The following is a 13,702-nucleotide window of genomic DNA, read 5'->3' on the forward strand; positions in this document are numbered from 1 at the left end:
CCAAGAGCTCAATATTTTCTCAGGTGGTATTTGGTATAAAAAGGTTTGAGAACCACTACTCTATGCTTTTAATACAATTCTTGAGACTCTTTGCTGGGCTTCACGTTCATGTACTTTTCCTTATATCTACTTCTAATCAGTGTCTCAGACTCGATTACTGCAATGCAGTGGGCATCTCCCAGTGCTCTCTTATGGCGCTTTTTCATTATAAAGTTCTAGCACTACTCTGCTCTCCGTGACTCTTCTCTTTTTCTTTGAATATAGTTGCTCCTCAATGTGGGCGGGGTCGTCATATCACGGCTGCATGAAACTGCCATGATGTCGTTTTATACGCGACACAAACTAGACGGTCAAAGCAGTTGTTTTCGGTGTACTGAATCATTAGAATCAGTTCATTAAAAACATTCGTTCAGTACTTCCTCAGTCTGACACTCTGACCAATCAGTTGCCGGCAGTCTGTTGACGTCACATTTGTTAAGTGTCGTCTCAGCTCGCTTTGGAACATCGTCAAAGCAGCTACTAAAATAAGCAGTAGGTACCAGGTACTATCACTAATGGAAAAGAAAAAACAACGAGTAGAGTTAGAACGTGTATAATGGAAAAGTGCCATTAGCCGCGTTCAACTTGTGCAAAATGCAACTGCCCGTCTTTTGCATTACACCTATCCTCTTTTCTCTCCATTTGTTTCCAGTCCATTTTCGAATTAATTTAAACTTTTAATGTCTGTTTTTAAAGCACTTGGGGACCTTGGTTGCCACATCTTATTTATCTGAGATTTTTTACATGGGCACAGGGATTTTTTTACAGGGCTTTGAGTTCATCCAGCCAGCTTTTGCTTTTGCTGGAAGTGCCCACGTGAGTGACTGGAGTGATCAAACCCTTTCTGTTGCCGCCCTCAGGCTCTGCAATCATCTCCCCTCTGATTCACGTGTCACCAAAAATGTCTTCTTCTGGCTTTTGATGGCATTTAATACCCAGTAGTGAAGTGGACAGTTTTATTCTTTCTTTCTTTTTGATTTTGTCTTGTTTTTGTGCTGTTTGCTCTTTTGTAAAGCACACTGGTCACCTGTGTGTTGTTGTAGTATTTTACATTACAACTGTACCTGCTGCCCATTTATAATACAACTTAATGTTCTCTTATATGAAAGGCTGTTTTGTCTTTTTCATCTATGCTTTCTGCTCACTTGCATGAGACTAGGCGTGTGTGTGTGTGTGTGTGTGTGTGTGGTCTGTGCACTAATCAGGACATCATGTAAAAGAACAAAAAGTCTTTGTTGGAGGATATTTTGTGAAAGTGTGTTTGTGTGTGTTGTACAGAGCCAGGTTTTTTTTTCTTCTTCATCTTTGCCCGTGTGTTTATATGCGTGTGGTTGTGTGAGTGTTGGAGCAGATTTCATGTCAGTTCATCGTACTCTGAGACAATGGAGTCTTGTTACGGTGGCTGCACTCAGCTGATACCGAGTCAGCTGACAGGACTGTGGCTGGCTTTGAAGAGCGTTCTCACTATCAATGCTTGTTTGTATGTTTTTGAGTTTGTGTTACACATTAGGGAGAATAGAAATGTTACACAATCTATTTAGCTCTGATACAATAAATACTGTGTGGATTGTTGATTTTTGTCTTTCAGTTGGGTTGAATTTTTTGGCTTAAAATTGTCATTATGATACTTCCTGGTCTGTCACAGCTGTGACATCTTGTCACGCCCACTGCATGAGCGAACTCACGGTTGCATCACCGCAAAAAAATAAAATAAAAAGTAAAAAATTGCATGTGCTCTCAAGGGAGATGATTGCTGTCCATTGCACAGTGGTTCACCACTGTAAATAACTTTTCTTTCCTGTTTTTTAGCAATCCTTTTATATGTTTCCAACTGCATTGGAATTTTTCTTTATTTTTATGTCCAGAGTTAATTTTGACAACAAAATTTGATTTATTATTAGTTAAAGAATAAAATATAATTTAGTTTTAGTCATATTTTAGTCATCTGAGATGTTTTAGTCTGAATCTACAGTAGATGTATGGGTTTGTTTGTATTGTTTAAATGTTTCTCTATCATCCTATCTTAATATTAATTAATATATTGTGAAGGTTTGAATTTACAACACAGATTTCACTGTTTTTATATGAAACATGTTTTATTTGTTTTAACACTAACAATTAGTTTTTGTCACATGTTTTTTTTAATTTGAAGGCAGTGAAACATTACATTTGGACCTATTATCTTCAGCACCAAAATGAGTTTGTTAAACTACACTACATTTTAAATGTAGCGACAGAACAACAGCTGTGCTGATAAAATAGCGTATAGTGTGTGCGCTTTACCGAACCTTTGCGTGGATTTCTCAATGACTCGCCTCCAAATGTCGCTTCAGTTTCGTTGTGGGTTTTTTACTCTGCATTATTTACAAAGGGTTTTGTCTTACATAACGTTGTACATGAAATGAGACCATATGTCGTCTCTTCTAGTTCTTCCTAACATCATGATTTCTGCCACTTTCCTCATGTGTCATCCTCCGTGTTTGCCATCCTGGTAGATCGACCTAACCTCCGTACCTCGCAAAAAATACATTGGTTTCTGATTGGTTCTCTTCCCAGTTGGTCCCACCCTGGTGAAAGTGTCAGTAGATTTCGTCATAGTTTTTATTCCTGTTACCTTGGTTTGGCTTTTTTATTTCACACCTATGTGTGTATTCATGGTTATTTACATTGTACATCAGGGAAAGTTGGTGCAGTTTGTTTACTGCATGGTGGCTTTTGTAGCAGTATCGATGGCTTTCCACATTTCTGTGGTAAGAAATGAAGAAATCGATACCATAACAGCCTCAGCCACCACTTTTGCTCACTTCACAGGCCGCTGGGCCTTCATTCTCAAGTTAGTTTCTACAATTCTGATATCATTATGTTGATATTCAGCTGGTAAGGTTTACAACAGCCAGAAATCCTTGACAGATTACTGGTATTTCCTCACCTTCCATGTCAGGAGAAGAGAGGAAAGACAAAATTATAGTTTGACCTTGTAGCCGGGATGACCTGATTAAACCACTTCCATCAATCAATCTAAAGTGTTTCGGATTGACTGTAACAGAGCAAGCATTGCCTTATATAATCTATAATGTCGATGTTTATCGGCTGCTCCAGGAAAAGACGGATTCCTTTAATTATACTTGAAGACAACTTGAAATGCAGAAGGTTGTTTTATTCCTAACACTTGTTTGGTCGTTGCTGTTTTTGCATTTATCCAGGCTTGGGAACAGCACTAGGAGAATACTAGATGTGGCCTTCCTGTGGCTGAGGTCAATTTAGAGTGTCCAATTAACAATGAGTAATGGGGATTGGGTACTTTGTTGGGTACAAGCCAAGTTTCCCTTCCGCTGGGCTATGGGCTGCCAGAGGGCTTATTAAATATCCTCCATTAATTGTACAGCTAACAAAGATATTATAGCATTGCATAATCACAACTTATGGTTTAATAGATGCAGTACATTTAAAGCATCAGTAAAAGGCATAGATTTGACTGAAACTGCAGTTTTCTGGTATATACTTAAGTTTTAGAAGTAAAATTATTTAAAAGGTAACGAGTGCGTTAGGATTAAGCCATGATAGCTCAGTGGTTGGGCGAGTCATCTTTCAACTGGAAGGTTGTGGGTTAAATTCCTGGCTCTGCTAGTATGTGTCCTAGAGCAAGACACTTAACCCCATGTTGCAGCATGTGAATGGCAAACTGTAGCGTAAAGCAGCTCAAGACTAGAAAAGTGCTATATAAATAGAGTTGTAAGGAATAACAAAGATAGTTAGAGGAAATGCAGTGGAGTAAAAGTTGCTAGAATTACAAATAACAAAGTAAAGCACAGATACATGAATTTTGTACTTAAGTACAGTAACAAAGTATTTGTACTGTGTTACATCTGCATCTAGCATCATTAGAGCCAGCCGCCAGTGCTAGAACTTTACACACCAGGTGAGAGGGCGGAACTGGCCAAGAACATAGGGAAACATGTGTGAGAGCGTGTGTTTACTAAAGGGAGGTGAGATAACGAGACACAGGTGAAAACAATTAGGAACAGGTGTGAGTAATTAGGGAAAACACACGGGACAGGAAGTGAAACAAAGAAGACGCACAGGGAAGAGGACCGGCGGTTAACCGACCAACGCAACATCAAAATCAAAACTTGTTCATGTCCAAAGAGACCCACGCATATCATAATAATGATAATAATGCTGAATAAAACCTTTATTACAAGGCTTTAGGGCAAAGTTTTGGGTGTGGTTTAACTGTTTATACCCAACTGTTAATTAGGCTTTGGTAATGACACTGCACTCTGCAACTGTCACACTAGGCTTTGCCAGGTGGACACCTGTGCACCCGTATGTGTGTGTGTGTGTGTGTGCGCGTGCATATGTGTGTCCCTGTAGAAACCAGTCACCGGGGAGGGTAAACGGCGTGTTTTGCATCAACACTGTGTTAATAGTTAATTGCAAATGGGAAAGGAAAAGGAAGCAAGAGAAGATGAATAAAATAAGGGAATAAATAATTAGGGTTGAAGACAAAAGTGAAGTCGTGGGTGAGTAAGTGGAAAAGACTAACTGAGACCGAGTGTGATGTGTTAAGTAAAAAAAAAATCAGCAGAGAGAGGGAGAGAAGAGGAGGACATGCAAATAATAAGGGATGAAAAAATGGGCCTGTTGGAGGAGGGAGGCAGATAGAGATAGAGATAACATGTGACAGTGAAAAAGAGAGATAATGGCAGACAGATTTAATGAGGTCTTCCTAGATGTTATACTGAGCTGTAATTATTCTGCTCCCCTGTCTGCCTGGATTTGTACGCCCATGTGTGTGCAGCCCTTCTTAACATCCCCGCTGAACCAGAGTGAAGCAGACTGTGTCCCTTGGCACGAGAAGCCTCCATCAGCACCTGACTGAACCTGGAGCCAGGACGACTCCTCTCCAGCGGAGACACCTCATCTACCTGCCACTTTGGAATTACAGAGAGAGTGCATTTTAAAGGGGTTTTTAGTGGAAGGGACACAGATTTTCTTTCTTACTTGAAATTGAATACGTCAGTACTGTACAATGCAACATGTGTTTATGGAGACGACAATTATTTCTTGATTTTTATCTGTATTAGTGCTGGTTTTTTGAAATGTTATAGATATGAAACACATGTAGGTAGACTGTATATAAGAATATAAAAAGAGGCCTTTGAACAGGGTTCTCATGGGTCATTGAAATCCTTGAATTTGAAAAAAAAGTCAAGGACATTGAAATAGCCCTAAATAGACATTTGAAAGTGCTTGAATTGTGTGCAAGAAAGAAGTTCAGTAGATATTTAGGTAAATGTGTCCCTTTAATATCTCTGGGTCACCAAAGAATATGACAGAGACTGACATTAACCAAGATCCCAAGGACAATCACTTGTCCAAGTGCAGAGCGTGCTGCAAATCAATAAAAGTGGACACCATGGACGAAGCGGCTCTTACAAGTTGTCCTCTCATCTTAAGCTTAATTTGAGGGATTTGGTCCTGGAAAGTTCTTGAAAAGAACTTGAATTTGATGTCAACAAGAAGTGGATTGAAGCATATCTCAAATCCCAATTGATAAGACACTTACAGTTATTATAGAGAAACCCAACAGGAACACAATATGAGCAAACACTTGGCAACAGTGGAGAGAAAAAAAAAACTATTTTAACAGGAAAGAATCAACAAATATCTGCCTCGACCGGTTGGGGTAGGAGAGAGGAGAGAAATGAGGGGAAAGTTGAGGAGGTTAGTGAAGGAGAGGTGGGTGAAAAAGCAGAAGATAATTTTGTGAATTGCTCTTATTTTGCCAAATCCATTCAATAATTGGTGGACTGACTTGACTGACAGCTCAAGTGACCTCAGTTTTTTCTCTGTAGAAGAACAGATACAGAGCTGAGTGTGTGTGTGTGTGTGTGTGTGTCGGTGGATGGGTGGACATGCATGCTCAGGATGTGGCTGCTTGACCTCAAGTTGTGACGGTACATGAGTGGAGATGGATGGCAGAGCAGCTGATGCCTCCATTTCACTATTTGTGTGTGTGTGTCAAGGCTGCATTACTGACACCTTCAGTTATTTATAGCTTCTTTTTTTCTCTCTATCTCCCTCTTCGTTCATGCTCTCATTCACTCCCATCACCAGCCTTCACTCCCGTTATCCTCTCGTTCTCCCTCACTCTTTTTGCACTTGCTCCGACACTTAACTAAACACACACACACACACACACACACATCTGCCGTGTTAGTAACTCTGTCCAGCAGTGGTGACAGGAGCTGGTCAGCGTGCACTTTATCAAGACAAAGAGCTTTTTCGTCAAAGACCACGAAGTAAGTGTATGGTCAGAATATCAATATAGAACTCCTCCCAGGGTCTTCTGTGTGTGTGTGTGTGGGTGTGAGGATAAGCAGTGGTAGCTAGCAACAATGCAAAACAAAGATAAAAACCTAATTGCAGTGTGTAGGCTTTGTGTTCACATGAGTAGGTGTGAGGATAAAAATATGAGTGTGGGGGATAATGGGAGACAGAGAGCAGAGAGGCCACTGTGTTTGTGTGTGTGTGTGAGTGTGAGTTTTGCTCTTTTGAGGGCATTCTGGCTGGTCTTCACAGGATTATAGACCTAGTTTTAGGTTTTAGGGTTTGGGTTTAGGTCAGCTTTTGATTAAGGGGTTGGGTTAGAAGTTGTGATGGTTAAGGTTGGGCTAAGAAACGCTTTGTGCTTTTGAGAACAAGGGCATGTGTGTGTGTTCTTGTCTTTAGACCATACAGTATAGAATATAAATGATGCCGCTTTATTCATTGTCATTCCGTCGACAGGCGTCCGAAGTCACCTTCACACACAGTTCAGGTGAACTCAGGACTCTTGTTCAGCTTTCAACAGTTAAATCTTTGTTGTCAGGGCCGTTTATGTCAAAGGACCCACGCTATGTTTTGTGGATGGTGTGTAGAAAAAAGCAAATTCATCACACGTATGTTACAGGGCAGTTTTTTAAAGGGTCAGTGTTTCACACCAGGTCCTACAGGAACCATTACGGTAAGAATGGTTGTCATGACATAATCGCCTGTAATCTGTGGGTGAGCGGGTGAGCTGATGCTGGTGCAACACGTACTGTAGTCTGATGGTAATATCTGCCGGGGCTGGTCATTGTTTCATCTGATGATTGTTGACTGCTGCATTGCAGAACAAGGTTTGATTCGGTAGGGTAGGTTTTTTTGTTTTTTTTTGTGCTTTCCATTCCATACCAAAATAACCAGCCCCTACAGTTCCATTCTTTATATACAGTATATGGCTGACCCAGGGCTTTACCATTCCAAACCGAACCACACCATGATGGAAACACAGCATAATTCCCTCATATACATTTATAAAAAAAAATGTACGAGACCTCGAGAAAGACCTTTGGTGTCCACATTAGTACTGACACAGGTTTCTCTTACTCTAATCATTACTCTTCATTCTTTTCACAAAGAGTTTCCATTCCTAAGTGCTTTTCATTACATAGTTCAGCTAATCACGGCAGATATACTACAGACAGTGTTACCGTGTTGAGATGACAGATTTTAATGTGGAATGTTTTTTTGAGGACTTTGTGGATTTTGTCCCCCGTTCACGTCACATACACTGAAACCTCTGAAGAAGGAATATCTTAATGGCCACTGTGAAGTGAAGGAGTGATGACAGGAAGCACAGTTGGTTTCAGTGTTGAGATGAGCACATGACTGTTGTCATATTTGAGACTTTGAGAAAATTTTCAGAAATACTCAAAATTATGATCAATTAAAATTAGGGACACACCATCCAATACTATTATTGGGTATCAATGTGATCACAACACAACTCCAAAGCAACAACAGCCAGTAATTACATTATATACCGTATTATTTAATTATACATGTTTATTTTGTTTAGTGCTCTGGTGTTTATTTATTTGCTTGTCTGTTTTTGTCAGTAATAACATTATTAAGTACTAGTATCTAGTAAAAAAAAAGTGCCATCATCCCTATTAGAATATAAATTGGCTATTACATGTTTACAGGTAATTGCAATAGAGCATATGCCGATCATTTTTGTGTGACCCTTGAGTGGTTTGATTTCTGTCATTACACACACTAAACACCTGCCATTTGACCAAAGTGGCAGCCGTACAAGGATACTGCGGTATAATATCTTAGTTAAATTGCCCCATATGTCTGTCTCTCTGTCCATCTGTTTGGCACGTTGAGAAACGAAGCGATGTTTCAGGTCACCGTGCAAATTGTGCCAAAGCTATGGGATATTACACACACACACACACACGCTGCTCTCTCTTTGCCGACAGCAGGGCTCAGAGAGTGGGTAATGAGAAAAGGTCCTCTTGCATGAAAGCACACGCCAGCCCAACACACACACACGTACACACACAGGAAAAGCAGGTTTGTTATATTTCTAATAATAACACTTGCACCAACACTAATGTTTATCCGTCAACACTGCACACAGACTTCCACTTAAACTCTTTAAAGATCATATGTAGGAGTTACAGTTCCCTTTAAGTTTAACAAGCTATTTCCTAAAATATGCATTGACTGTAGAGCATATTTTTCCAATCCATATTGTTCCTTTTTTTGCACGACACCATTATGTAGAACTGAAGAAATGAGAGCAGGTTGACAGGATGTGTACTGACACATTTCACATCCTTTTAATGATATAAAGCCCATTTGGTTCATTTCAATATCAGCAGGTGCTTCCACATTCATCTACTAAAAACCTTTCATTAATGAAGTACTACTTAGCTCACTATAAATACTGATTGCTCTGTGTAGCAGCAGAGCGGAATCACATCACGTTATTAATCGATTACTAAATGAATCGACAACTATTCTGATAATCAGTTAATTCATTTGAGTGTTATTTTGTTTTGTTTTTTAACCAGCTTTCTGATTTTTCAGCTTCTCAAATGTGAATATTTTCTGGATTCTTGGATTTCTGGTTTTCTGGGATTCACTAATAAATGTGCTGTGACTTCATTTGTGCGACAGGTTGTATGCGTGACACATGACATCAAATCGACCAGTAACTGATTTGATAAGAAAATATTTGGGTTATTTTTTAATAGGAAAACCTAGTTTTAGGATGTGACATTTCACAGAATATTTTTAAATTAACATTTCTTTCAATTTCCTGCAGTAAATGGGCAAAAAGCAAATTGATTAATGGATAAAATGATCAATGGATTTGCCCTTTATATGAGCGCATGTTAGGAGGAGGAGGTTGGAGCGGACGGATGAGTTCGCAAAACATAAGAGCTACGGTAGATCCAGTTCTCCTAATTGGACGCCCGTCCTCGTTTAACCTCTGTGGCGCAACAAAAGATGGTAGGAAGCCTTTCAGAAGGAGTGTCAGGTTGACAGGTCATTAAGAGAGAGAGGAGAGTGAAGATTAAAGGTACGGTTAGCACACAGAGTGCTACAGATATACTGTGAGTGCCCTGCAGCGAAGCAGCACTCTGGCTTTAAACTCCAGCTGCATCAAACAGATACTGTAACAATAAAGTTAAACCATTAATCTGTCTGTCTGTCTGTCTCGTGTGAAAGTCAGTCATGTAAATAGAAGCCTGGTGTATTTTTATAAAGGACTGGCAGGTTGCCTGATTGATCTGAAACGTTACACCGTGCAGGACTTTGTTGTCCTCAAGACCACAAATGCACCGACGCGCACAAATAAAGTTACGTTAAATGACTTCCTCAGTTGTCAACAGACTTGTGTGCTTCAGAACTCCTCTGCCTGTTTACCAACTACATATCAACCGCTGCTGAGGTGTCATGGAGGCAGAGAAACGGAATTACAATTCGTTTTTATTTCTACACACTCCAATTTAGTGATAGTGAGTTTCACCTCTGCATTTAACCCGTACTTGTTACACACCAAGAGTGAACACACACAAACCAGGCACAGGAGCAGGATTTCCACAGGTCCTTGAAGTCCTTAAAAGTTTCTGAATTTTAAACAAAATTTCGTGCAAGAAAGAAGTTAAGTTGATATTTAGGTTAATGTTTCCCTTGTTTGTTATATCGTCGTCCGTCCTCACGCAGTACGATAATTGATACATCAGGGCAAATATCGATATTCTAATTAATAAATGAAGGCAATCTAAAGTAAACAGTCTCTGCCAGGTTCACTCACCAGACATCACTACTTCATGTCTCCTCATGGTGTGGCTGTTCAAATGAATGAAAGAAACTTGTGTGTAAGTTACCTGGCCAAAGAAGAGAGCGTGTACAGCGGGATAACGGTGTTGTTCTCTATGTTGTGAATAAATAGAGAAATCCTGCACTTTTAACTGTTCACGTTAACATTTTGTTTCCTTCAGTTAGACAGATATCGTGATGTATCGCTATATGCTTGTCTTGCAATGTATTGATAATTACAGAGTCGCTGTATCGTGATATTATTGATATCGTGAGGTACCCTGTGATTCTCACCCCGAGTGTACAGTGTGTGGTTGTGCGATGATGTAGAAGAAAACAGGTTAAATGTCACCTTCACAATTGCAACACTGATCTATGTGGGGACAATAAAGATGCTGAATATTTATAAACTTCGGTGCCGCATCAGAGGTGTGCTTGTGGTCAATTTGCTTTACATTTATTTTAATATTTTACATTTACAATTCATCATCAAGATGAATGTAGAAATAGAAAAGTTATGTTCTTGAATAGTTGCATGTAAATGTATTTCAGTACATTTTAAGATAGTGCTGGGCTCTCTTCCACATGTATTATCTACACAAGTTAATCGTGGTATAAATATTCTGGTCTACTCTGCAAATATCACCGAGTATTTGTCCTCTCATATTTTACTGAGCAGATGCGAACTGCATCTGCTCAGTAAAATATATCATTAATCAGTAAAATATATCACAATATGATCATTGTTGCTAAAAATTGGACAGATGTAGATTTTTGCATGTATTTACTCATCGGTAAATTAGAAACCTTTGAGTTTCACTCTTGACAGACTGAATTTGTGATATTTAAGATGAATCTGTTTAAAAGTGAGATTGTGTATGTGTGTGTGTGTGCTTTTTTATGCCTCTGACAGAAGAGCTTTTACAGTAATTCATTAGCATCAAGCGTCAGCAGCCTTGCTTGCTTTAAGATCAAGATGGGTATAATAAGGTAGGTGAGTAAACAGTATTTCTCCTCACCATAGACATTAGTGGGTGGTGTGCCCATCGACTAATGTCTGTGCTGAGTCAGGAGGTTATAAAAGGACAGCGCGTGATGCAGGATGAGATGAATGGACTGTATGTTAGTGATGGATGAAGCTGTTTTAAGTTGTCCTCTCAGAAAGGAGCTGGGTTTGATCCACAGTCCTGTCTATACGGTGGACTTGTTTAACCTGAATAGTTTAAATGTTGTCTGTGTGAATGTTTTCTGGTCTCCTCTCTTTTGTTCCGTCATTTTTTGTCCATCTGCACTGTCTGTCTGTCTGTCTGTCTGTCTGTCTGTCTGTCTGTTGGTGTGTCCTTAGTTGTGTTAAAAGATAGCATGACATTTAAAACAGCAGGATAGGCTGCTGCTAGCACTGTGTGCCTAAATGTCAGCCTAGCCCACTGTTTATGGACCTCCTCTCCTCCTCTTCTCCCACATCCTGCTCTCCTGTCTTTCTTTTATTTTGCAACCCTCCGTCAACCAGCTGTGTTTCTCTAAAACTACCCAATTTTCCATCTTTAAGACTCTTTGTTTACATGACCTTCCTAACATATCTGGACCTTTCTTACTTCTCTGTTTACTGACTCAGAAATGGGAAATGGTTTGCTGCAGTGTTACTGTTTATGTTTACAAAGGTAAAAAACCTTAAACAACTCACGGATGTGTGTGTGTTTGTGTGTGTGTTTCTCTGTGTGTTTAGGATCATCCACGAGGACGGCTTCTCTGGTGATGACGTTAAGCAGTACAAGCCTGTTGTTTACAGCAACACTATCCAATCTCTGGCTGCCATCGTCCGTGCCATGGATACACTGGGGCTGGAGTATGGAGACAAGGAACGCAAGGTCAGCACTCCTTTCTCGATGTGGCTGTCACACATATGCAGTCAAGTAATATACGTTGAAAAGATTGTTGACAATTTAATTGTAAGTTAGGTCATAGCACGTCATTCTTCTTTTCTCGCTTTCTCTTCTGAAAGTGACGAACATGTTAACAGATGCTTTGGTTTTGTGACCGGCCTCGGGGCGACAGTCAAGCTTGTTTGTGTCAGTCATTGTCACTCAGTGCATTACTCAGACGAAGACATTAATTTGGTTTGCTTAATGTAAACAAGTTACTCTAATTAATATTGAGCTCGTCGGACTAACATACCTGGATAAAGTGATTCATAGTCTCATTACTGCTTAGTCAGACTGGAATCAGACTTGGTGTTCTCCGCAGACACCAAAATAAGTAGAAGGAACAACCTGGTCTTTCTTCAGACAATGCGGCAACCACAAGAGCCGTGCTTGATCTGATTTGTATCATGATTAACATGTACAGCAGGTACGTATGCGAGTCACAGCCACCATCCATCTTGTTGTTCGTCGGAAACTGATTCAATACACACTATCTAGTCGGCCGTGCGCAGCCAATAAATCCTCCACATGTACAGTGCCCTCCAAAAGTATTGGAACAGTGAGGTCAATTCCTTTATTTTTGACATTGACTCATCATAAAAAGTCTTAAAGTTTGGAAAAATAAAAAAAAAGTCTTTAAAATAAAGGAATTGGCCTCACTGTTCCAATACTTTTGGAGGGCACTGTATACTCAGACAACGTGATAAATACTACAACAGTCCAATGCATTTTTAAGCTGTCTATGTGCACATTTGAACTTGGTTTTAAAGGTGATCCGATAAGTCAACTAATGGTTGTAATATTCACTGACTAATAGGCTATGACAATAGTTGTTAGTTGCTAGTCTCCACAGGCCTGAGACCATCATCATAAATGGAAATGTCTAATTTCTGAGCTAAATGAAGCGGATTTAGCCAACATGGAAGGTTCCAGGAGTCAATATACTCCTAACTTTACTAGAAATAACAACTGGCTGAATGAAGTCATTTTGGTTTCCATCAAATATTGAGTTTAGCTATGTCTACCACTGCTTTTGAGACATAGGTCTCTTTATAATATATTAATACAATAAATGTCATTAACAACGATGCTTCGTTGTTAATATCAATGCTCTCAAGTGCCTCCAGTCCATGTTGAAGCAAGCCACCTCTGGATGAATGCCATGAGAGCTGATGGGGTTCAGTCAGAGGGCACAGTGTGCTTTAGACAGAGTCACTGTCTTTCACCCAAAGTACCAGGAGTTCTTGTATCAGCTCAGTTTAAGTGTTTCTGAGAACGGCAACGATATCTCCCATCGCTCTGACATCCATCTCTTTAGGATCTATTAAAACAAACCTGTCATAGTTATCGTGCTCTTTGGCTTGTCCCTGTGGTTCAGCTCTTTGCTGTGGAGAGCTGAAGGACAGTGAGACATTAGCATTCACTACCCACACTTATAAAGAAAAGCCCACGTGTTTTCATCCATCAGAATTTACAGCGATAAATTTGGGGTCAACATGAGTAATACGGTATTACAGCCCAAGCTGACATAGCTGGAAGTCAGTTATTGTTTTAACGCCTCCAAATACTATCCTGAAAATATTGGTTTTATATTG

The 13,702-nt window shown here is 39.8% G+C and overlaps 1 protein-coding gene across 2 annotated transcripts in view; it reads left to right on the top strand.

Annotated features, from left to right (window-relative positions):
- LOC122776356 (guanine nucleotide-binding protein G(o) subunit alpha) overlaps window positions 1-13,702 on the top strand; it is an 86,736-nt gene that overhangs the window by 11,645 nt on the left and 61,389 nt on the right. For both annotated transcript variants that reach the window (XM_044036849.1, XM_044036847.1), the window contains exon 3: window positions 11,912-12,053. In XM_044036849.1, the coding sequence (XP_043892784.1) occupies window positions 11,912-12,053 (142 nt within the window). The remainder of the gene's footprint in view (window positions 1-11,911; window positions 12,054-13,702) is intronic.

Source organism: Solea senegalensis, linkage group LG10 (genome assembly GCF_019176455.1).
Source record: "Solea senegalensis isolate Sse05_10M linkage group LG10, IFAPA_SoseM_1, whole genome shotgun sequence".
NCBI lineage: Eukaryota > Metazoa > Chordata > Actinopteri > Pleuronectiformes > Soleidae > Solea > Solea senegalensis.